Consider the following 26,939-nt stretch of genomic DNA (forward strand, 5'->3'; position numbering starts at 1 on the left):
CCGACTCGGATGGGACTGAAACAGGAAGCGCTACTTTGATGCATGTTACGCCTGGGACAGCAGATGAACTTGTGGTTGCTTAATGATATGGGAGAGATCTTTGATAGTTAATGTGTGGAACTACACTCTGTTTGTGCCTCTCATCTCGTTTGAATAATTTTTTTGCAATTATTTAACAGAGGCAATGTCGGTTGGTAGGCCCTGGGGATATTAGCTTGTTGATTGTGGCGGCTCTCACAGTGATGTGGGTCCTCTGAGGACTCGCGGCTGCACAAATAATGGGGGTATGGCGTCGGACAGGGATGACACAGTAAATCGGGTCTTCTTGGCCCTTGGCCGCCTCCCCTGTCTTTTGGGTTGTGAGTCCTCAGTAGATACTGGAGGACATAGTTTGGGGTTTTTGGGCTTTGGATGGGAACTAGAGTATTAGCGCCTGTTTGGGGGGGGGGGGAGGTTCGGGGGGTTTCTGTTGGGGAAATTGGGGCCACCGGTGTGTCCAACGGGAGTGAGCTGTCACGTATGGGACTTCAAATGCAATACGGGGACGTTACCTGAAGTAAAATGCATTACATGGAATGTACGAGGGTTATATACAATGCTGCGACGATATAGGGTGCACGCTTATTTGGTGCGCAGGGGGGCCCAGATTGTGTTCCTCCAGGAATCACAAATTAATCGCACTGAAGGATTGGCGCTAGAGTGTAGATGGAGAGGGCAACTTTTTTGCACAACATATTCAGCTTTTGCCAGGGGGCGTTGATATGGGTTAGAGCATGGGTCCCCTTCCAAACGACATGCCAATTAGTGGATCCAGATGGAAGGTTTGTGGTGGTTGCGGGGCGCCTTAATGAGAAGGATGTGATGTTATGTAGTGTATATGCCCCCAATGTGGACCAGGCAGCCTTTTTTACCCATCTGTCAGGGAGGTTGGCTCAATCAATCAGTCATTTGTTAAGCGCACTACATACCTGCGAGGGTTTCAAGGCGCTAGGAGGGGAGGTGGGGGCCCCTACTGATCGACCAGCCAGGTCTTTAGTATCCTCCTGAAGGTCAGCAGGTCTTGGGTCTGTTGTAGGCTCAGTGGGGGGGGGGGGGAGGGGGGGGGGGTTCCATGTCTCGGCGGCGAGGTGGGAGAAGGATCTACCGCTGGTGGTTGTTCTTCGGATGTGCGGGACGGTGGCGAGTGAGAGGTCGGCGGAGCGCAGCTGGCGGTGTAGAAGGAGAGCCATCTGTTGAGGTAGGCTGGGCTGGTCTTGTGGAGTGCCTTGTATGCGTGGATGAGGAGCTTGAAGGATATCCTCTTGTTGACGGGGAGCCAGTGCTGGTTTCTCAGGTGGGGGTGATGTGGCCGTGTCGTGGTACATCGAGGATCAGTCGTGCCGAGGAATTTTGGATGCGTTGAAGTCGATTGATGAGCTTGGTCGGGGCTCCCGCATAGAGGGCGTTTCCGTAGTCGAGTCTGCTGCTGACAAGGGCCAGGGTGACTGTCTTTCTTGTATCTCTCGGGATCCATCTGTAGATCTTGCAGAGCATGCGGAGGGTGTTGAAGCAGGAGGAGGAGACGGCGGTGACTTGCTTGGTCATTGAGAGTGTTGAGTCGAGGATGATTCCCAGGTTGCGTGCGTAGTCGGTGGGGGTCAGGGCTGCCGCCAGTGCCGTTGGCCACCAGGAGTCGTCCCAGGCTGACGGGTTGGAGCTGAGGATGAGGACCTCCGTCTTGTCAGAGTTCAGCTTCAGAAGGCTGATCTTCATACAGTCGGCGACGGCCTTCATTCCTTCATGGAGGTTGGCTTTGGCGGTGATGGGGTCCTTGGTGAGGGAGAGGATCAGTTGAGTGTCGTCGGCATAGAAGATTATGTTGAGGTCGTGCTGTCGGGCGACGTGTGCGAGCGGGGCCATGTAAATGTTGAACAGTGTCGGGCTGAGGGAGGATCCTTGGGGTACGCCGCAGATGATCTCGGAGGCTTTGGAACGGGGGGAGGCGGACGCTCTGGGTTCTGCCGGAGAGGAAGGAGGTGGTCCATTCGAGTGCCTTGTCTCGGATCCCTGCGGCGTGGAGGCGTGCTCGTAGTGTGCGGTGGCAAACTGTGTTGAAGGCGGCGGAGAGGTCTAGGAGGATGAGTGCTGCAGTCTCCCTGTTGTCTAGCAGGGTCCTGATGTCGTCGGTGGCGACGATGAAGGCTCCATATTTGACCGGCTCAGTAATATTGGGGGGCGATTTTTAATTCTATAACAGACACTGACATGGATAGGGCTCATCCCCCATTGCCTGAAGCGCCCATTCATAGACTTTCCAAAATCAAACAAGATTGGCAGGACAAGTGGGGGTTAATTGACACGTGGTGCGCGCAGCACCCAGGGGAGCGGGATTATTCCTTTTTCTCTGCGCTGCACAAATTGCATGTGCGGTTGGACACGACTTTATGCTCCCCGGATATACATTCGGTGGTGGGCCACAGTGAATATCTTGCGAGAACACTCTCAGATCATAATCCGCTATTGTTGAGGATTCAATGGGCTCAGGAGAGACCCCCGATACCGGCCTGGAGGTTGCGACCAGAGGCACTGTAAGACCCGTTCTTCTGTGAAGAGGTTGGGACCGGAATTACGTAATATTTTCTTGAAAACGAGGGTACGGTGTTGACGACGGGAATGGGATGCTTTTAAAGTGGTGGTAAGGGGATTATGCATCACTAAAATGGTGAGAGAGTGGAAGACACTATTGCGGGATTTAGAGGTGGCAGAGCACTGCTTCCGGAGGGCTGAGAGGGCCCGCCCAGAGAACTCAAAAGTACAGGGGGGGAGTTTTGGACGCTAGAGAGGCAGTGGCTGTACAACTAGAGAGGTTGCGTTGCTTTGACCATAAGAAATATTTGGCGGGCGCACGCGCGGAGCGAGACATAGCAAGCACACTGCTTGCCTGGCTGGCTAACCCGACCCGCCAAGGCACTCCCATACTAAATTTGACTTCCCCGACGGGGATCCTGGTGTATACCCAATAGGGGTTTAATGGGTTGTTCTTAGACTATTATAGCAAGTTATACCGGAGCAAGTTACGTGTTACTGGGGGTGACAGAGGATTTCATTGCAGACATCACGCTACCACAAGTGGAAAAGATGCAGGAGGGCCGGATTGGACAGGAGATTACACTAAGGGAAATTAGGAGTGCGATTAAACATATGGCACTTAAAAAAAACACGAGGTACAGACGGGCTGCCTATAGAGTTTTAGTCGGCATACATTGATTTATTGGCCCCCAAGTTGCTGGTGTTTTTACGGAGGCAAAAGAGGTTGGAGTATTACCGGCCTCCACTCGAGAGGCACTCATTGTTCCGCTGTTGAAACCTGGGAAGGTCGCCTCTGATAAGACAGCTTATCGCCCCTTATCCATGCTTACATCTGATTATAAGATACCGAGTTGTATTCTCGCAACTCGGCTCATCCCATATATGGCACAATTGGTCCATCGAGATCAAGCGGGATTTATCCCAACCTGGAATACAGCCACCAATGTGCGACATTTACTTCGCATATTGGGAAAGGACTACGGTGCAGCTACCTCTGCGGCCGTCCTATCGGTGGACATTGAGAAAGCATTTGACAGTCTAGAATGGCTGTACCTATTCCACGTTATGCAGACGTTTGGCCTTGGGGAGGCATTTGCAGGATGGACCGAAATTCTCTACAGGTCGGAGACGGCTCGTGTTCGGAAGGGGGCTATGATTTCAGCCTCTTGCCCAGTATGGTGAGGAACACGACAGGGGTGCCCGCTTTCTCCTTTGTTATTTGCATTTGCCATTGAGCCACTAGCAGCACATGCCAGACTGGGGCGGAATTATCTCGGGCTAGACTTCCGCGGGGCTCAGCAGTATCTCTCATTCTATGCCGACAATTTACTTATGTTTCTGGCTAACACAGAGGAGGCTCTGGATGGAGCGACGACGTTGCTTCGCAAATTTGGCAGGGTTTCAGGGCTTGGGGTGAATTGGGAGAAGACTTGTTTGCTTCCAGTGACCCCATCAGCCGATGGCCCTGCTCAGGTTAAAGGCATTCGGTGGGAGTCCCGTTGTTTGCCCTATCTCGGAACTAACATCTATCATACACCTGATGACCTGGTAGAAGGGAACATAGGTAGAGCAGTGCGAGGGCTATGGTGTAGCTTAACGTTTTGGAGTACTTTGCTGCTTTCGGTGGTGGGCCAAGTAGCCTTGTTAAAGATGGTGGTGCTCCCCCGGTTGTTGTATTATTTTCGGACACTGCAAATTTGGATACCGGGATCCACTTTTAGACAGCTCTGCTCAATGGTCGGAGGGTTTTTGTGGGGGACCAGAAGACTGCGGGTGGCACTGGATACGATGATGCGCCCAAGGGCTGATGGAGGACTGGCGGTGTCGGGTTTCGAGCTCTATTATTTGGCAGCCCAACTGCAGTGGATTACCCAAGCAGTGGCTTTGGAGTTCAGGGGCCCTGATGGTCCTGAGCGACGATGGATACCGCGCCATGTATTGTCCTTTATAGTACTCCAGCAGCGGTTGCAGCCTGAAACGCTTTCTAACGAGGAAAGGACGCTGAGGCTATGTTGGAACCGGAGCCAGTGCAGAGCCAGAATTGCCCGACCTTATGCCCCGCAGATACCTCTGGGTATGTGCATGGCTTTCCCGCACCAGGAGATTGGACTGCGTTGGCCGAATGGGAGGCATTGGGAGTACAAGTATTGGGGGATTTGTATGAAGACGGAGTCCTATTGCCCTCTCAGGCCTTGCAGAAAGGATATGGTCTCACACGCGGGGATTATCTACTACATTCTGCGCTGGTTTCCGCAGTACAGCGACATTGGAGGGAGGGACTTTTGGAGCCACGGACGACCATGGCATGCCAGTATGTAGTGATGGTAGGGGGGACCTTCAAAGCAGTTACATTTTTATACAGGTGCATGGTGGGGGAGGGAACGGAGCCTATGAGGGAATTGCAACGGAAATGGGAAGTGGATTTAGGCAAAGAGATCCCCAAGAAAACATGGGCTCAAGTAGTCAAGAGAGCGTGGAAGAGTACCAGGAACGCCAGATTTCAGCCGGTTCACTTTTTTATATTACACAGGGCATATCTTACTCCTGCTAAGATTAATAAGTATTTTAAAATAGACACTGCCCAGTGTTCCCGTTGTACTTTAGAGGGGGCGGAGTTTGCCACATGAAGTGGAGTTGTCCACAACTGGGTACATATTGGGAGGAGGTAGTGGACCTGCTCTGCGAAGTTACGGAACGAAGAATTGAAGCGGACATGGGTACTGGGTTTTTACACTGGTTTCCACACACCTCCAAAACAAAGGTAACGAGTATGTTTCTGGACCTCACAGCGCATTAGAAATCAAGGGGAGGGCCCAGCTTTGAAAGGTGGAAAGCAGAACTAGTTAAATGGGCGACGAGTGAAAGTACAGTTTGGCTTCAACATGCTGAGCAAACTAATAACGATAAGGCGCTGGAGACTGCAAGGGCATGGGAGGCATTAGTTATGTTACTGCAAGCACCAGAGGTAGATTCGGATACAAACTCGGTCCTGAATGCACGGACGGGACCACCCTGAAATGTAAGGGCAGTAGGGAATCCCCTCGTGCAGTCATGCTGTGCAGTTATGGCAAAGGACTGATTAGAAGTTCAGGCGTACTGTAATAATGTTAGTATGATATGCACTGCTGAGGGACCTATTACACTAGACTGTATAGACAATCAGTAGTTGGGGCACACCGGTGGAAGAGGGTGGGGTGGGAGGGGTATGGGTAGGGAGACGGCTTACATTTTGTTATATTAGACAGTTACCATGGAACGGGCGCCCCTCGATAGCTAGCAAGGGATGGGCCTCTGTCTGTGTTATACCCTGTACTGAGGTAGGACTAGCGAGAGGTAGCCTTCAGATTGTAAGCATATAAATCCTGTGATCAGGACGACAGAGGGCAGTGAGTTTCCTGACTGGGGGGGGAAGGTTCCCATGATGAGCACTGAGTATAAGTAATGCTGGGCTATTTGTTTGTTGTTGTATGGAAAAATCAATAAAAACATATTTTTTTTAAAATTAAAGAAAATCACAGTGACATTAAGCAGCATATATCGTAACAATAAAAGCATAGATAGTGAATTATAAATTCTCATCCGATCTCTGTAGTCCCTGTCCAACCAGCCCCACCCAACAGTTCACAGATCGGCAACATGGTCCAGATGTCTCCGAACCCAAGAATCTCGATTGGTGTCCACAAGAGAAGCACAGAGGCCTCACCTCCTGATATGCATTCCATTTCCCCCATTTAGACCATGTATTCAGGCAACTCCTACTTTTACACACCACCCTCTCAGCCTGCATACACCGGTCCATATCCTGCCTCCAATCGCCCAATTGTGGTGGTGGTGGTGGAGCTCCATACATCCGTGCAATATTGTGTTTAGCCACCATCAATATCAACGTGCACCAAAGGCGATCCTTACGGAGAGCGGTATCATCCCAAATATTCAGGAGGCATCACTTCGCTTTTGGTGCCATATCACACATACAAACACTGTTAAGACAGTCAATAACAGCTGTCCAATAACTTTGAAGTATCTGGCAACTCTATATCATATGAAAAAATGTTCCTTCCTGACCACACTTCTTGGGACAGAGCGCAGAATCAGTCATTCCTATTTGACCAAATATATATATATATATATTTTTTTTTTCCAGTCTATACTAATATAATAAAGAGAGGGCCCAAACCTTTGAGGCGGGTAATCTCATGAACCACAGCACCAATCACAACACCCAATACAGCGTTGGAAAGGGCAGTTGCAGCAGAAGGACATAGGCTATGCAGACGCCCACCATATACATTTAAAAGGTAAAAGAACCGTGCCAGCAAAGTAGTCCCTTGTGGGCGTGTCTGCGTTGTGCTGTGGGCGTGTGCTGGGGCGTGACAAACGCTGGGGGCGTGTGGTACCTTCCGCCCTTCATGCCATGTCTCATATCGTGAGCTAATCCCACCCTGCTCCCTTTAAATACCCCTGCACCCCATAATCATAACCCACTCTTACTCATTAAAATACCCCAACACCCTTAAACACTAACCCATCTTAACCCTATAAATATACCCTGTACCCCAAAATCCAAACCTATCCCTAAGCCCTAAAAATACCCCCGTACCCCAAAACCCAAACCTAGCGCTGAACCCTATAAATCGCCCTGTACCTCAAAACCCAAACCTACCCCTGAACCCTAAAAATACCACTGTACCCCAAAACCACCTCTGAATCCTAAAATACCCCTGTACCCCAAACCTAGCCCTGAAACTTTAAAATACCCCTGTACCCCAAAAACCAAACCTACCCCTGAACCCCAAAAAATACCCCTGTACCCCAAAACCCAAACCTAGCCCTGAACCCTAAAAATAACCCTGTACCCCAAAAACCAAACCTACCCCTGAACCCTAAAATACCCCTGTAACACAAACCTAGCCCTGAAACCTAAAAATACCCCTGTACCCCAAAACCCAATCCTAGCCCTGAACCCTAAAAATACCCCTATATCCCCAAACCTAGCCCTGAACCCAAAATATCCCTGTACCTCAAAACCCAAACCTAGCACTGAACCCTTAAAATACCCCTGTACCCCAAAACCCAAACCTACCCCTGAACCCTAAAAATACCCCTATACCCCAAAACCCAAACCCAGCCCTGAACCCTAAAAATACCCCTGTACCCCAAAACCCACACCTATCCCTAAACCCTAAAACTAGCCCTGTACCCCATAACCCCAAACTATATCTGAACCCTTAAAATACCCAAACACCTCAAAAAATATACCTCAGTACCCCAAAACATATACCCCTATACTCATACTTACCTTATCCAAATATTTAAAAAAAAGAAAAACATGATTTTACCATTCATGCATTTACAACGAATTTCGTTGTAAATGTATGCATGGTAAAAGCATATAAAATGTAATGCCATGCTTTTGTAATGGCATTGCGGAGTCATGGTACTTTCGTAATGAAAGTATGCGAAGTGATGGCATGCGGAAAGAAAGTTGCGGAATAATGGGTGTTTACCCTCCCCCGGTAAGTACATTGGTGGCACAGCGGCCCACATCTCCAGCAACATACTCATATTTTTTCACCAACCATTTGAAAAATGCACAGGTCTCTCTCATTGATGGCCAGCACCGACATACACTTTTAGACACACCTCCCGCCACAAGTTCTAGAATTGTGAACTTTAGAGCTGGGGAGCTACGTTCGAAAATCGGCATCAGCTCAACATCCTGTGATTCCAGGCAAATCGCTTTGTCTCCCCATGCCTACCACAAATGAATGTGTTCTTCTGTAATGTAAATTGTGCTCATGCCATGTTGTCGAGCTCGCGCTATATAATATTGCAAGGAAAAATAAAGTAGGGAAACTCTAGTTCACACACTACTGAACGCGCACTCTTAAAGTGCATCAGCAGTGCACTGTGAATCGGAGCGTTTCACAGGCCTGTCACAGATAAGAAATGCTATCAAAACGAAATCCTACAAAACAATATACTACTGGCCGGCAGCAATACATACCGGACAACGTCGGGACGGCTGCTAGTGTTTAATAAAGCGCAAACTTGACCCAAAGCGTTTTACATGAGCACCAGTTGCATTAAAGACGGACACGTTTATTGTTTGTTAGAAACTGGGAGATTAAGTGATTTGCCCAGAATCACAAGACGTTGAGCGTCCCTGCCGACACTCAAATCCAGTTCCCCAGCTTCAAGGTCGACCACTCTAGCCGGTATGCCACATCCTCTCCCCCAATTAGCAACGCAAATACTTCGGGTCCCTATGTTCCAAATCCCCTGTATAAACCCGGATTCAGCACGACATGGTAACTGAAAAGCTCACAGATTTTTCACAAAGTAACTTCTTTACAGCGATCCACACTAAATGTTTAGAAAGGTGCATTAGGCTTAAGCAACACAATCAGTGGTCGAAGTGGGGAAACAAAAAAGTAGGGGAACTGTGGGCAGAGGGATCAGAGGTCGGGAATAACCTGAGGATTGGGTCAGTGGGCGGAGTAAGAGGTGTGGCCAGAATGTGCAAAACATCCCAATTTTTGTTATATTTGTTTGGCATTTTACTGACCAGTTGCACCTTATCATGTTATTTAATTCAACCAATGGATAAACATGTTTATTTAAGGTTTAATACAAGTTATTGACACGAAAATACATTCACAAAGTGGAATATGTTTTCAATCACAGAATGTCCTAAAGATGCTTAAAAGTGAAATCACAAGCCATTTGTCTCCGAGCCATGCAGTTTCTGTCACCAGCACTTCTCCTACCTTTTTCCACAAGAGCAGTTCAAACATGATTGGCAAAATATCCTAGTTTGCAAATGCTTTCTACATAATTATGGCTATGCCATACTTGCCACATCTGCTCCATAATCTGTCAATTTTAACTAAATAAATTGTTTGTAGCTCAAATGGATCAAACGTTCACTGTTCTAGGTTAGGATTTTAACTTATAAACTGCAAGTAAAAGGATCTCTCTGACAAAAGTAGTAACCCACTGACCTATTTACATTATGTGCACTTTGTGAACTGCATGGTACATGTTCGTTGCAGCAGGCACATTAACCCTCTGTGCTACCTTTCCATGAGTCTAAACTTACACTACACAAAACTCCGATCTCTTTCTAGGAAGAACATTAATCATGACATTTTTATCATTGCCGAAAATTGCTGGAGGAGAGTAAGCACTTTTAAAATCATAATATACTTGCAATCACGACACCCCCTCCCACCCAAAGTAAGAGCCTGGTGTGATCCCACCAGTTTCACTGCCCTAGTGACGGCCCTTCTCAAGGGGCCTGTGACCTCAGTGACAGGGTCCCACTTGCTCTAGGGTGTGCTGCTTCATAGGCCTGCCCACAAGACTGGAGGTGAACTTCAGTGTGGACTGTGATGGGCAGGCCTTCAAGGTTAACTCACACTTGCCACCGCTAAGGTCCACCTGCTGCTGTTAAGACACCAGGGGTTCTAAGGTCTTGCAGAGCCTTCTATGGTCTAGTATGGGAATGTGCTCCCTCCGGAGAGTAGTCTGGGGGACTGGTCAAGAAGGCTGAACTTGGTTCCCCAGTTCCAAATTCGGCAGCTCTGACCATAGTGCCACATCCTCTCCCCCACTGAGCACCATATTGCCCCACTGAGAGAAACTTGCACTGCCTTCAGCTACAACCCAATTGTGCCCTGTTATAAACACCTGGATGTGACTCAATTCAAACTACGCACTAGACAAGAGTAATTCACAGGGAATGCAAGATTAAGTAAAGCATGTGAAATGCAAACAGCAACAACATGGCTACCTTAACACTTCTACACTCATTCAGAACCAGTGAGTGATTTTGCCTGAAAAGTTAAAGACATGACTACAGGACCCAGAAGGGACACATTTCAATGTCTGTGACTTATATCCTTAAAAAACGTAAGCAACATGGTTTAAAATGACCACATCCCTGAACAAAGAGCTGCTGTACACATTTTGTTTTCTAATCCACCCATTAATCAGGCATTGCAGTACCTCCAGGAATGGTGCACTTCCCCATGCGGTGAAAATAATGCTGTTCACAGACAGACAAGAAAATAAAAGTAGCGCTTCATTGCAAACTCTGTCAAGTGATGCTGATGTGTTTCGGTGTGCATAAAATCAATCTGGCCACTTTACCACCACTCTTTCTTGCTTTATTTAGTTATTTATTTATTTTTATATTTTGAACTTTTTAATCCCGATTATGCTACACTTTGGAATAGTAAAATCGCAGAAAAATACATTTTGGATCCATTTCAAAGTGGAACAAATAAACCAAGGGATGAGAACCGTTTCCAGAAGTCATGTTTTTCAGAGAGGAGGAGCTAGACAGAAACAGAGGGACTAAGAGGAAGGAAGAGAGGAGGGGGCAGCAGCAGAGCAGAAGTGGACACGGTCCTTGTCTTGGTAAAAAGGTAAAGACTGAGTCCTTTGTCTTCTGTGCCCACCCACTCGCCCGTCCCCGAACGGACACCAACGCCAAGCCTTTGCTATAGGCCTTCCTGGACCGCATTAAAAAAAAAAAAAAGTAGGGGAACGGAATGTTTGAAATTAAAGAAGTAGGTGCACGCTGAGCCCTGCCGGTCCCGCCCACTTCGACCACTGAACACAATACAGAAAATAGCCAATGTTGTTCTTTTGGAGGATCTTGAGCAGCACCAGGCGAAATCTGGATCCTATAGCCACTCCCTTGGTGGATGCCCGGGTCACAGGCCACTCATCCTTCCCCAAGCCTCCCAGGTCTCCCTCCCAGCTTCCACACAGGCGAATCAAGGTGTATGGGGAATTGCTTAACAATTTACAGTAGATACGCGAAATTGCTTTCCTGGGCGTGTATTGTCCACCAATCTGTCTTCAAGTGGGGAGGACTCTGGAAGCTCTTCACCCCTGGGGAGTACTTTCTGTAAGGTGTGACGGAGCTGTAAATATTGGATATTTGTATTCTTCAATTGGATCAACACTATCTCCATCGCTTAAGTACTATAATGGAGAGGTATCATTTTGGTTTGCGTGAACAGAAGAAAGAGGAGTCTGTAGAGTATTTCGTCACAGGATTAAGAAAGCTTGCTGCCTCCTGCAAGTGGTGGTGCGGTGGAGGAAAGAATTAGGGATCAGTTTGTCTTAAAATGTGCTCAAGATAAAATTAGAGAGGAACTGTGGTTGAAAGACGAGCCGCCCTTGGATGAGGTTTTGGCAATTGCAAAAAGAGTGGAACACATGATGAAATGTGTTGATGAGTTAAGCTCTGTTAAAAACAAGGCTAATACTTTGAGCAATAGGGTTGCAGTTGTATGTCAAGTAAAAAGTAAAACTTCTGTTGAGAATGAGAGGGATAAATCTTCTTGTGTTGCTGAAGGTGTCTCTTCACTGGACAACAGGTCTGTATGTTTCAGATGTGGGAGAACAGGTCACAGAGCGAATGCTGCATTCTGTCCAGCTCTACATTTCAGTTGCAATCCGTGTGGGAGAAAGGGTCATTTTGCTAAGTGTTGTAATAGCAAGGTAAAAAGGAGGGAACAGTCTCAAATCAAAGAACAACCACAGGTAAAAGAGATTAGGTAGATGATAAAAAGCAAAACATCCCCCTCATGTGGTCACTATCGAAGGTGTAGAGCTTGAGATGAAATGTGATACCTGCTCGCATCTCACCATGATTTCCAAAGACATTTTTGATGTTCACTTGGGAGACAAAGTCACACTGCTTAAAAATGATGTTTCTCCTGTTGGTTATGGAGGTTTACCGATCAACATTCTTGGTTATTTTTTAGAGTGTATCAAGGTGAGTGGACGCATTACTTCTGGTAAAATATATGTGTCCATCAACATTTTCTGGGTGTGCTTCTCAACCCCAATGCGGTGCCTCAAGTCCAAGTTCAGGTGGACGATGATTCTGTTGCCAATCTAGCAGAACGCTTTGCTGATGTTTTTAAAGACAAATTAGGGTGTCTGAAGGGGTACAAACATCACAAAATCGAGAGAGGGTGCTGTCCCTGTTGTTGCAAAGGTTAGGAGAGTGCCTTTGAATGAACAAGCTGGAATGCAGAACGAGATTGAATGCTTGGTCAACATGGGAATCATTGTACCAGTTGAGGCAACAGAATGGTTGGCTCCGACAGTTATTGCCAAAATGGCCACTGGTGAGATACACCTCTGCATTGACTAACGCTCACTCAATAAAGAAGTAGTGTGGATAGATTTCCACTGCCTAATATTGATCAGTTGGTTGGCACTTTGGTAGATGCAGAGTACTTCACCACCCTAGATCTTGCCTCAGCCTACCATCAGATGGAGTAAGACAAACCTTCGCAGGATTTGACGGCCTTTGTAACACCCATGGGAACCTTTACATTTCTGAGGATGCCATTTGGGCTTGCTTCGGCTGTGTCTGTTTTTCAACAGCTAATGTCTAATGTTATCAAGATGATTTGTTGATTTATGATAGCACTACGACAGAGCATTTCTCAAGGGTTTATGCAGTTTTAGAATGCCTGAGAAAGGCCGGATTGACTCTCAAAAAGGAGAAATGTAAGTTTGCTGTGGAAGAAGTAAACTATCTGGGTCATTGCATTTCAGGGAAGGGCATTTTTCCAAAGAGAGAACTGGTTGACTCCATTGTGAACATTAGTGAACCTTCTAACAAGGAGGAGTTGTCTTTTTTAGGAATGGTAGAATGTTACTGTAAGTTTATACCTGGGTATGCAGATAAGACTCAAAATCTTGGGAGGCTGACAGGTAAGAGTGTGTTTTTTTATTGGAGTGCTGAGTGTGCCAGAGAGTTTGTCTCCCTCAAGGAGGATTTGAAGAAAGCTCCCTCATTACAAGCTTTTCTGCCAGGTGAAGAGACTCATTTTCACTTATGCTAGTGCCAAGGGATCGGGAGCAGTGTTACTTCAAAAGAACTGTGGTGTTGAACGTTTGATTGCTTGTGCTTCGAGATGTTTGAGGGGCTCAGAGCTTAATTATTATGTAATCGAGAAGGAAGCTTTGGCCATCTTTTGAGCATTGAGGAAGTTTAGAAATTTGATTTGGGGTACCAAGGTGAAAGTTCTGTCTGACCATAAACCTTTTAAAGAGGTGTTTTCTAAAAAAGGGCTAGATTACATTTCTTCAAGAATTAAGAAGTGGATCATTTCACTTCAAGAGTTTGATTTTGAAGTCGCTTATATTCCAGGAGTATCAACAAATCTGCTGATTCTCTTTCTCTTTTAGTTGATGCAAAGGTAATTGATTTGGATGAGGTGAGTCTGGTGGATGATGTTATAAATGTCTGTGAAATCAGTTTGGGTGCGATAGAAGAGTCTGAATGGAAAACGGAAATTGGAAATGATCATGAAATTACAAAAAAAGTAATTGACTTGCTTCTGTTGGGAAAGAACTGGCATCTTGAGAAACCCTGGTCTTTAGTTGGTGAGGAATTGTCTGTTGTGGATGGTGGACTTATTCGGGGTACCAAGCTAGTACCACCATTAGGAGTGCGGACTAGGCTTCTTAGTCTTGCGCATGTTGGTCATCTTGGTATAGTGAAAACGAAGTAGTACTTGAGAATGCAATTCTGGTGGCCATGGATGGATAAGGAGATTGAGAGAATTGTTCGTGATTGCCTGGAGTGTTGTACCAGTGATAAAATATTTGAAAACCAAAGAGATGCCCATGGTCTGTAGGAGGTTACCTGATCGGATGAGATAGCCATTGATATTGTTGGACTTTTGCATGGTGTAGGTGACTCCCTACTTGATTTTTGTCCTGGATCTGTATTCTAGATGGATCCAAGTGACTTCTGTTAGGGATATTTCATCAGCGAGTGTCACAGTTCTTGGAGTAAATATTCAAGAGGGAAAGCTTTTCCAATTGTATTCTCTCCGATAATGGGACACAGTGGTGTTCTTCTGAATTCTAGTCTTATCTGAAAGATTGTGGCATTGACTACAAGAGAAGTTCTGTGTACCATCCAGAAACTAATGGGGCTGTGGAAAGGGTAAACAAGACTCTCAAAGAAAGCATGCAATTAGCCAGAGTGAATAATTTGAACTGGAAAGCTGTCCTGCAAGACAGGATCACAGCTTATCGCATGTCTCCCCACATGACCACAGGAAGATCTCCCTTTGAGTTGTTCAAGGGTGGAGCCTCAACCTCTAAGTTGTGTCCAGGATGGATGAATTTGAACAAGGGGTTGAAGGATTATCAGATAGGGGATTGGAGACGAAGGGAGTTTGATAAGCAACTCACAAGGAAACTGTATTATGATGATAAAAAATGTGCTCAAACCAATGACATGAATGTGGGTGACTTGGTGAAGATTAAGGCACCTGTAGGTTGTCAACCCTGGTCAAAATACACCAAAGTTAGAAATGTTGTCAAGATTTTCAAGAAAACAGTGAAGACTGATGATGGCAGAATTTGGAATAAGAGTCGGGTGGTTTTGGTTAATTCTAATCTTAATCCAGCTGCTAATCCTAGAGGTCTCGCTCACTCGTTTTCATCAACATCTAATGCTGATCCCTCTCTGACGAGTTCATGTTCCTTGCCTATTAATGTCAGAGAGAGGAGTTAGAGGGTCCGTAGATTACCTTTGTATATGAAGGACTATGTTTGTTAATTTTTCTTCATTTGTAGGTTGGGGAAAACCACCTTAATCATCACACAGGCATATTATCAATGTATTGAAGTACATCATCAAGTAAATAGCACAGTGCCACTGTGCTATTTACTTGATGATGTACTTCATTAGTTAGTGTTCTGGACGGCCGAGATGGAGGTAAATTGAGGGCACTAGTCCGAAGGGATTTTGTTCCAACCCATGGATCAGGGAATCCAATTGCGCACATTCTTAATACATTGAGAATATGCTTGTGTGATGATTAAGGTGGTTTTCCCAAACCTGACTCCTATTATTACTTTAAGAGTAGAGAGTCATGGTAGGGATAGGTATTCAAAATACTTGCGGCACATTTTATCTGGGAGACTTGGTAGGAGTCTATATACACACCCGCAACCCGGGATATGTAGATCGTTTTGGCACTAGACCGTGCGCAATCTGCATAGTTACAAAGTAGCTTAACCGGATCAACAAAATACACCACAATTTATAGGATGTATTAATTACCTTTAATGTTCTAATATTTCTTAACGAATGTTAATGGATTTGAGATATCATGCACTAACCGATATACAAATATTGCTTTATTTATATATGGATTCCAATACATTGAAACTGTTTAAATGACAACTCTAAAATGGCCATGAATTCAGCTAATGGCAATTGAAATGTCGAGTGCCTTTTCTATGTCTAATTATTATTTATGCACTTTCTTGTGTAACATCAGTATCGTGTGATCAAGATACATTGCTGTGTCGAAACGCGTAACGGTTTACAAGAATAAACTCTTGGTGTTGCAAACTTGACCCCTGAGAGTGCGTCTGAATTGCTTTCGGATATTTGGATTGATTACCCGGCTTTGGGTTTCGCCGGGGACGCACCACCTGACGTTGGGACTGATCCCAGGAAAACCTGTCTTGCCTTTGTTCGTAACGTGGAGGGATCGCATGCCGGCCGCGGATGACTGAAGGAGAACTTTTCAGAAGATTTGGATACCGAGTGGAAAGTGAATCCAAACACGAAGGTAAGCCTGGCTCGGGTGGCGCTTGCGGCGGGGAGGCGTACGTACACGGCGTGTGCCGGCGGGCGTCCTGCCGCGTGCAAAACTGGGGGCTAGGTGTTTGCCGTGAAGTGTACGGGCAGAAACAGAGTGACGGATATTAACAGCACTAAGCGGGAGAGTGACATTGTGTCAGGCCGACGCTTGTATCCGCCCATTCCAGTCGGAACTATTTCCAAAACAATTTATTCAGTGGCTTCAGGAACTGCCTACAAGAAGGCGGGGGTCATATCAGCTACCAAGAGTACAAGCGGGGGGTGCGGACATCATCACTATCGCACAGATATTCCCCGTATGTTACTGGAAAGTGTATACTGCAAGACGCATATCACACACAACTACCTGTAAAGATAACACAAGTTAGAAAATACAATCATCATGGTGGATGAAAGCGAAAGGTGTAAGGAAGCGCAGACTATTTTTGCTCGCCCACCGGGGAAGAGTGCAATGCCTGTACTAGCAACTGAGAAAACCAATGAGAATGCACTCAATATGAAAATGAGAAGATATGAAAGACTGCAGAAACAAGAAACTTCCAAATGGTGGGAAGCAATCTCACTACGAGACTATGTGGAAAAAGATATGGTGCCACGTGGATTAAGGATTTATATAACCCCATCACATGAATCCCCTAATCCCCAGATGCTGGATGACTGGGCAATGAACTCCGCGTCAAGTTCCAAAAACATGCTAAACATACTAATCAAGTATGCGTGGGAGGACCGCGAGAAGATAATAAAGTAACTAGAAGAGATTGAGGATGAATTCAAGAAAAGTACAGAACAAGACAACATCAGAAAATTCAAGGAGGATCTTAAAGGAAGACTCAAGAAATATGAGGATGATATAAAATTCCGCAAGCAATAGAAGTTGCACAGAGATTGTTTGGATTACGAGACTGGACGAATTTTAACATACAGTCCTAAGTATGATCATCCGTACAACCAGCAACCCAAGCAAGCTACCAGACCGGATGGTTCTGAAACTGCAGGAAATTTGCCGGATGCAACATTAGCAAGTGACTCTGATGCAGATGTCTATCCAAACAGCGAGTACTTCCTCTGAGGTGGAAATAATAACCAAACTGCGAACCCGCCGACATCCAGAGAAACTTCCAACAACATCAATAACACCACAACGAGGAGGAGGTCGAGGTCGGGGTTCAGGAAGAGGCAGAGACGATGTAAACAAAAACGACTCAAATACAAGCAAAGAAGGAGGAAAGAGACCCAGTGGGAACCAAGCGAGGTGGCTACAGAAAAAGGAAATAATTATGGATAACACAATGGTAAATAAAACCATCATAAACTTATCATCGAGATTTCTAACGGACACTGAGAAAGCCACTTAGTGTTTAGGATTGTCATTCTGCCCGACTGAACTTTTTGGGTTTCGCCTGCCGAAAGGCTGCGCTCTGCGCAGCCTTTCAGCGCAGGTGAAATCCTATGTCGACACTAAGCAGTTCGGGAACGTCCCACGGCTCTCATTGGCTAGCTCCATAAATGGAGGCTAGCCATTGGGTGCCGGATCTGTCCGTCAAGGCTGGACCAGATTCGGGGGCGTTCCCGAGATTTTTTCCCAGGGCGGAGTTACGTTTTTTCCCGTTCCCTCCCCTTTCACTGAAAGTGAATTCAGATGCGCTGTCCATTCCCGCCCCCTCCGTGTGCCTTTCCGCCCCCCTCGCTGTCCTGTGCACGTTTCCCGCCGTCCGTGTCCTCTCCCGCCCCCTCCCGCCGTCCGTGTCCTCTCCCGCCCCCTCCCGCCGTCCGTGTCCTCTCCCGCCCCCCTCCCGCCGTCCGTGTCCTCTCCCGCCCCCCTCCCGCCGTTCGTGTCCTCTCCCGCCCTCCTCCCGCCGCCCGTGTCCTCTCCCGCCCCCTGTGTCCTCGTAGGTGCTTGTTCTTTAGTGCCTACGAAGACACCCATCGTTGAAATGCTGGTGCGGTTTAGAAAACATGTTGATGAATGAATGATTGCAGAATGTACAAAGGCCGCAGGAAATCGGCAGACTTTCCTCGAGCTAGTCCAATAGGAGAGAGGGCACACACGTTAGAGGAAGATGGAAGATGGAAGAGACGTGTTTGCATTAAATGTCGACATTCTGGTGCAAAATTGACATCTTATGAAGTGCTGGGCCTGTGTACTTTTTATCATGCATATTCGTGATATTTGTATGGTTCGTGTTTCTTAAGATGTATATTTGTTTTTCCTTCGCGCTTGACTGCAGTGACGTCAGCCGGCTCTGATTCGCTGACCATATCACCTGATTTCCTGTAACCGTGACTACGGATTTCTCTCCTCCCCCGGCCCCCTCCCTATTCACCCCGCCCTGCCATGGCCTCATTCTGTGAGACAAAGGGAGGGGAGAGGTGGGGCCAGGAAAGAGCTTTAACGAAAACAAACCCCATGAAGGGAAAAAAAACACATAGCTGACACCGTGCAGCTGGCCCATCTGTCCTTCCGTGGATTGCTTATTGTGCTAAACCTTCCCCTCGCCCCCTCTCATCCCTCCCCAGGGAAGGTGCCGCTGCCTGCCAGCAGCCTGGGAATAGCGCCCTTCGTGTGGGCTGGTCCTGATTGCGTTTCAAGGAGAGTGCGGCATGCGTCTGCATTTTTGTTGTATTTTAAGCAATACTAGGCAGCGGTCGAGGTGCATTTCATTTTGCAACACACTCAAGTCCCGTATAAGCACACATATGTGCCAGATAGTGGCGTGTGCTGCAGTGCACCCCCCCCCCCTGTTTTTTCTTATCGCACATACCACGCCCTGAGCACGCACTATGCCGTAGCTTTACAAATGGAGAATTATGTGTATGAAGAACGATTGATCGAGCGTTGGGGACCCTCGGCAGCGGATGTATATATGATCACACATTTTATATCATGGTTGCAAACATGCTATTTAACCCGAGTCGGGAGGGATACGACAGATTTTTGAAGCCAAACGTCTGTATTTTGGTGTCTCCCTCCTCAGATTGCTGCTGCTTCCATACAAGTCAATAAGGAAAATACATTCTCCCGATTATTGCGTTTCTTACTACGCTTTTCCTCTTCTAAAATGTTGGCATGTATGTGGTTTCATTCCTTGCTCGTTCAGTGTTTCGACCACTCTCATTGACATGGCCGAACAGGAGGTGATTAGATACACGTCATTTCCTTTGAGGTTCACATTACAGCGACAGCGCGGCAGCTGCTGCTAATGCAACAAAGTGAAATGAATAAAGTCACTTACATCCTTTGCTTACTTTAGGCGTCCGTGTGCGCTGCTTTCTTTCTGTTAATTTAATGGTTTTATTTTTCTTTGCACGTGCAGTTTCAATGAGAGGTTTTTCCATTATGCAGCTGGTCCCCTGATTCTGGACTGAGGAGTAAATCGAGGCTTTGGACATCAAAGGTGCTAATTGGTGGATGGGTCAGTGATATTCTAGTTCCTAATCCTGCGTTCCTCCTGGGCAAGGTTAAGCTAATGGCAATGTAAATGACAATGCCCATTTATTTATCTGTTTTCAAAACCAACACATAAATACAAATTTTGTCATTTACAATGCCAATAGCTCAAACTTTTCCAAAGGCGAAACCATTGCATTGTAAATGCTTGTTAACTATGCCAATACCAGGGTAGACATTTTCAAGTTCGTGAGGAAACTGAAGTTAAAGAAATGGCATACCTTGATGAACAATAGAACCCCTGAAAATAGAGATAGGGAAAGGGGGATACAACCAGTCTTTTGTGTTAGAGATGCTAACCTTCTAGATACTGTATAGACATTAGGAGGGGTTAGGCAAGAAAATGAAAATGAGAGTGACATACTTGTGGTAAATGAAAGTGAAATCCAAACGGATAGGGCAGCATGTACCCAATTCAAACCTAAGTCTATCTTTTACCCTATGCTCCCACATGACTCAATAGATACCTTTCACGAAGTTGTAACCAAAGAATTAACTAAACACAAACACCGCACATTAGGTAACAACATGAGGCAATTTAACCTGTCCAAAAAACAACGAGAACTGATTGTGTCACTGACGGAGGACAGTAGCATAGTTATCAGACCCTCAGACAAGGGAGGAAATATTGAACTGTGGGGCGGGGAGCTATACATTGAGGAAGCTCTCAGGAAGTTAAGTGATGAGGACTTCTATTGCAGAAGCAACACAACTGAATACAATGACAGTATAACCACCACATGGGAGAAATCGTCAATCTGGCAGGGGGCAGGATTAATCTATTGGCAGGCATATTGTTTCATGAAAAAGGACTATCCTAAACTGCCCATATTATACCTGCTGCCCAAAATACATAAGAACCCCACTAGACCTCCAGGGAGACCTATAGTGTCATCTATAGGGAATGTCGATGAAAATATTTCTAAGTATGTGGATCACTTTCTTAGGGATTATGTAGTTTGCCTTCCTTCATATATTAAGGACACTAAGGATTTCCTTAATAGGATTGAAAAGATCAAATGGGATGATGCTTTTACAATGAGAACGATGGACGTTAGTTCATTGTACACTATCATCGACCATGAGCAAGGGATTGAAGCCTGCCTACACTTCCTTGAAGACAGAGACATAGGCCTATTGGAACACACACGCATGTTGATGGAGATGATAAGAGTATGCCTCTCCAACAACATCTTTTTGTTCAATGCTGACCTTTTCAGACAAGTACGGGGTACGGCGATGGGCTCGTGCTTTGCGCCGAGCTTCACGAACCTTCCTACTAGGGAAATGGGAAGAGGAAATCTGAAGAAGGACATAATACAGCCTGATTTCAAACAGGCTGTAGTATGGATGAGATACATTGACGACTAGTTTGTCATATGGAGAGGGACCGAAAATGAAGCTATCAGTTTCACTGACAAACCGAATAATAACATCTACAACATCAGGCTGACATACAGTATGAGCAAAACCAGACCAGAATTCTTAGATACACTCATTACTGTGCAGGATGGTAATCTGACCACTAGTTTGCACCGCAAAGAAACAGCAGGTACAGTCTCCTTCATGCCCTCAGTGCTCATCCAGATACACTTAAATGGAGTATAACATATGGTGAGCTACTGAGGGCACAAAGAAACTGCAGTACAGATGTAGCGTTCAATCTGGAGCAGGATAGAATGCTTGGAAGATTTAGAGAATGGGGATATCCTGAGTGGGTGCTGACGAAAGCTACAAACAAAGTAAAGGAGATCACTAGGTCTGAAAGCTTGGAATATAAGGAAACAGAAAAGAAAGATGAGAACATGTCAAGGGTTATAACGACCTTTTCACATGGTTCTAAAAAGATCCACAAAATCTTGGTGGATAATTGGAAGTTCTTACAATCAGACAACATCATAGGACAAACTATCAGCAAGATACCCCAGATCACGTACAGAAAAGGTAAAAGTCTAAGGGACATACTTGTGAGGGGGGACATCACAGTCAAACGTAATAAAAATCTGCATAACTTGAAGGGGTTTTATCCCTGTGGACACTGAAGGGCATGTAGATCCAGTCACATGGTCAAGGAGTTTGAAATACCGGGTAGAAGGAATAAAACCATCTCACAATTCCTCACCTGTAGCTCCAACTATGTCATATATGCTCTGGAGTGTCCGTGCAGACTCAAGTACATTGGGAGTACTATCTGCATGATCAAGAAACGCGTGCAGGAACATTTGAGAGCAATTACTAATGTACATCTGCACTACCCTATCGCCCGCCACTTTCAAGAGAAACACGAATCTAACAACTCACTCCTTAGATTTTTTGCTATAGAACAAGTGAATCTTGGAAGGAGAGGGGGCAATAGGGAACTTGAGCTCAGGAAGAAAGAATCCAAATGGATTATTGAACTCGAAACTAGAGCCCGGGGAGGCCATAACCTGGACGAGGAATTAGCAACACACCTACATGATGATTAAATACGTGTTATACTGCTGATTTTAATGGTTTTGATATACTACATAGTACTGCACATGGAAGAGTGTATATTATGGATATGTTTTAATATGTCTAATTATATTTTTTCTTATCTTTTTCTTGGCAGGAGGAAAGGAAGGGACCCATCACGTTTCACGACACCTCACGGGTTCCCTACCCTTTTCTTCACCACAATGGTTCTGCACTTCCACAAGATAAGAGACAAGATAAAAGACTTTTTAAATTGCACCTGAGCACTTTTTATCAATAGTTGGGTAGTTTACGTGTGTGTTTTTTTGTCATTTTTTTAAATTTTACATTTTAATTTGGAGGCAATTTCATGCCGCTGTGCTATTTACTTGATGATGTACTTCATTAGTAAGTGTTCTGGACGGCCGAGATGGAGGTAAGTTGAGGGCACTAGTCCGAAGGGATTTTGTTCCAACCCATGGATCAGGGAATCCAATTGCACACATTCTTAATACATTGAGAATATGCTTGTGTGATGATTAAGGTGGTTTTCCCAAACCTGCCTCCTATTATTACTTCAAGAGTAGAGAGTCATGGTAGGGATAGGTATTCGAAATAATTGTGGCACATTTTATCTGGGAGACTTGGTAGGAGTCTATATACACACACACGCAACCCGGGATATGTAGATCGTTTTGGCACAAGACCGCGCGCAATCTGCATAGTTACAAAGTAGCTTAACCGGATCGACAGAATACACCACAATTTATAGGATGTATTAACTCCCTTTAATGTTCTAATATTTCTTAACGAATGTTAATAGATTTGAGAAATCATGCACTAACCGATATACAAATATTGCTTTATTTATGTATGGATTCCAATACATTGAAACTGTTTAAATGACAACTCTAAAATGGCCGCCATGAATTCAGCTAATGGCAATTGAAATGTCGAGTGCCTTTTCTATGTCTAATTATTATTTATGCACTTTCTTGTGTAAAATCAGTATCGTGTGATCAAGACACATTGCTGTGTCGAAACGCGTAACGGTTTACAAGAATAAACTCTTGGTGAACTGAAACCAGCCAAGTCCACAATGTTGAAGAGGACAACTAGTAACAAGAACAATAAAAGCAGAAAGATATATTATGACAGTCAATTTGCCTAGTATTGAATCTACCCAGAACATTTTTTATTGAACCATGAAACTAAGAATAATGGTATACGACTAGCCTATACATTGGTTTACTGCAATCTCCTTTACCACTGATGCACCGAATCTACCACCTCACCAGCACCACACGTTGGCCACTAAATCATACTTCCTTTGTGATACTTGATGTCCAAAGCATCTAGGTTCTACCTCTGACATATACAGTATCAGGGGTGTGGTATTCCTATGGTTTGACACCAAAGACATATTGTTTGGGGTAAAGGACAAGAAGTGTTCTTGTTTATTTTGTCCTTGGGACAAATAGCCCAAACCCCTGCAGCATAAACCCTTTTGCTGCCAGATTACACTACTACATTAAGAATTAGGGAAGGGCATTGTCCGCAGTTAAGGGAATAGTTGTGCCCATATGTAAATGCTGTTCGAACTTTTATTTAAGGTTCATTAACACAAAGACTTTTATTAGAATGAGCGCCGTAAGGAAATGTTGTAAGTTCAGCCTGCACTACTGACAGTGGTTTCAGTATAAATATGTGTACACCTGTTTGCAAAGGTTAACAATATATGGCTATGTATGATGCTTCCAGAATAGTCTCTAATTAGATGCAAATATATGCAAAAGCTTGAAAGTAAGATTGATGATTCTTAGCTTTCAAAATAAAATAGTCCTAAAAAAAATTCAACTACAAAAAAAAATGCTAAACTACTGTGAAATTTTAGATACCATTTCTTTGAAAGATCGTTCAGCAAAATGTGCTGATGCATGCTAGTATTTCCTAAAAATATTCATAATGGAATAATCAGTGTAACCAGTACCATTTTTTTCCCCCAACCCTGGAACAAATTTAACCTCAGCCCTTCTCTGGAGTAAATTTACAACTTTCTCTATATGGGAAAATATTGGAGACAAGCTGATGAAAACCCATAAAACATGCAAGTTAGTAGGTTTGCACAGACTCAAAAGGACATTTCAACCATGGGAAATTATTGCTCACCGCTTCTTCCAGCCCCAGTATATAGATCTGTGGAAAGGTGGCAAAACAAGAGAATTGCCAGAATTCAAACCTTACTATAGTATGAACTCTGGCATAATCAGAGAAGCTATTATCAGAGCTCTTAAATTATGGCAGCAATCTCATTACATGTTGCTGCTCTACATGACACCAATGGACAAGTGGATTTTATTACAGGACAAGAAGTTTTATGAAGCAACCTGTCCCGTGGACAAGTAGATATTTTATTAAATTCCACACCGCTGCAGTATGCATGCCCAACTGGTCCCATTCCACAGCCCTACCATACCACCTCTTCAAGAGAAGGGTTGTAATTAGCCTGATGATACTTTTGCCCCAGTCTATTGGACCCAATCTCAAACATAACTGTTACCGCATTAACCTACCTCGCACAGCACCTTGGCTCAAAGAAAATATGTCAGCACATCTGCCTACAACATGCGTGTGCTTGAATATGCCCTTCAGGTAACCCTGTTCAAAAGCTGTCTCGTCTGCATCCCGTGCCCTGCCGACGGCCTGTGCCCTTGCCATTAATGCTGCCGATGGCAACTCCTGCCCCGCTAACACTCCTGCTGGCAAACCCCACCCCACCAACACTTCCGCTAGCAACCCATTCCCTGCTGACACTTGTTCCGCTGACCCCTGCCCAGTCGAGCCTCCTGCCAACACTCCCACTGACGACTCCCTGTCATATCAACACTCCCACTGGCAACACCCTGACCTGCCAACACTCCCACTTGCGATCCCTAGCCACACTCCTGCCAGCAACCCCTTCCCCACCTACACTCCCCTGCTGATGGCCCCCTGCCAACACTCCTACTGGCAACACCTGCACTAGCAATAATCCCACCAACAATCCCTTCACCGCCTGCACCTTCAAATCTCTGCCACAGCTTCACTCAGCCAGCGGCCTCTACCGCAGCAACACTCCCACACCCAGCCCCTGACACCAAACCTGAACCTAAAAATACACCAGAGGGTAGCTTTGAGCCCAACACCCCCAATGACAGCCCCATGCACACCAACAGGCACAAAGGCAGAAAATGCCTGAAGGCACTCTAAATAGCATCCATTATCCTTTATCACTCCAATAAACAATCCTACTTGATTACAATCCCAGTATCACCTCTGCAAGAAAAGACTCCAGATGGAAGCCCTATTTCCTACAGCTCCCAAATTCCCTGCGGATTCCTGCAACCCCTACCCACCAAGTCTATGCATTGTTTATCAACTGCCTGCAAACCCCACACCACCCTCCCTTTCCTTATTCTTCATCATGCAGCACTCCACTTTTGGCCCGACACTTGGGTGTTTGTATTGTATGGTATTGCAGCTTTAATATAGCGCTTACTATGAAGGGCTTGCCTACATGAGTAGCATGAAACACCGCATAGGGTGTGTGATTTGAAGGATTTTGTCTTTGTTTTGATCCTAGGTACTACTGCTTCTGTGGGTCTCTCTACTCCCGGCAGGAATCACTTTACCGTCGCTGTCCATCCCAGCACTTACCGAGCGTTGACAGCCCCAGTCAAGCACCACTCCCATCCCTCCTCCCTCCCGATTCCATGCACTAAACCACCCTGACTCTCACTGGGAGAGTAGGCTATACTTACCCTCCCGGCAGCGCCTTCTCCAGATGGTGTCGGTGCTCAGGAGCTGTCGGAACTTCCTGCATACTCTCGCCAAACTGGGCAGCTGAGTACCGGGTAGAGACCCGAATATATGCACCAAAAGCTCCGGTGGGAGCTGCAACAAGGAGCGGGGGGCTTCAATCCGTTCCTCTTCCTCCTCCTCGGGCTCAGCCTGGGGATCCCGCTGCTCCCGTCGTCTGCAGCCCCGTGCCTGACCGACCCCGCATAGCCGTGCACACACCGCCATCCGCGCTCACTGTAAGGCCAGCCACAACACAGGCACAGCCGGCCAGTGGGCGGGGCATACGAGGACGTCAGCGCGTAACCTCAGCACGCCGAAGGGAGGTCAAAGCGGGTGACGTCAAGCCTAACGTTTAACACCCCTCCCTCTCCTCCCTACCCACATACACACACACACACACACACACATGCACACATTGTCAAGTAGGCGGAGCTAGAAAAACTGACGTTAAATAGTAAACACATAGGAGGAACAGTGAATGAAGTAATTAGTAAACAACGAGCAATCGTGTCGGCAAATCAATCGTGAAGTAAAAACAACGTTTTTTTTTTAGGTTAAACAATCGTCTGCCTTTGGAATTGTAGTTGGTAACGTGCAACCAGGGCCGGTCCTAGGACTTTTGGGGCCCCGGGCAGAAAGGAAATGTGAGAGGGCCCCCCCTAATTTACATACAGCGTGAAATCGCAGAACATGACATCACAGGAAGTGCCATCAATTGTTTATTTTTAAGCGACTTTGCAGGAAGCACATTTTTGGTGAGAATATCAGTAAAACAATACCATAAATATTAACACTATTAGAATAGGCACATATTTTACATTTCAATTAACTGGACATACATTATGTAAGTCACACTGGATGGAAAGTTTTAGCCTAAGTCTCTCCAAAACATATAAGTTCAATCAGATGTTAACAATTTGTTTCCAGATTAGTGCATTAGATACATATATGTGCATGCTGTATTTATATAGGACAGGG

At 45.6% G+C, this 26,939-nt stretch overlaps 1 protein-coding gene across 2 annotated transcripts in view; it reads right to left on the reverse strand.

The window, feature by feature from the left end:
- The window catches only part of FBXO31 (F-box protein 31), a 236,951-nt gene extending 210,711 nt beyond the window's left edge, over positions 1-26,240 (reverse strand). The window contains exon 1 of one of the 2 annotated variants that reach the window (XM_078668446.1): positions 25,922-26,240. In XM_078668446.1, coding sequence (XP_078524572.1) covers positions 25,922-26,186 — 265 coding nt within the window. In that variant the 5' untranslated portion in view covers positions 26,187-26,240. The remainder of the gene's footprint in view (positions 1-25,921) is intronic. The other variant, XM_078668447.1, reaches the window with a different exon arrangement.
- Between the last annotated feature and the right edge of the window lie 699 nt (positions 26,241-26,939).

The sequence above is a fragment of the Lissotriton helveticus genome, chromosome 12, assembly GCF_964261635.1.
Source record: "Lissotriton helveticus chromosome 12, aLisHel1.1, whole genome shotgun sequence".
NCBI lineage: Eukaryota > Metazoa > Chordata > Amphibia > Caudata > Salamandridae > Lissotriton > Lissotriton helveticus.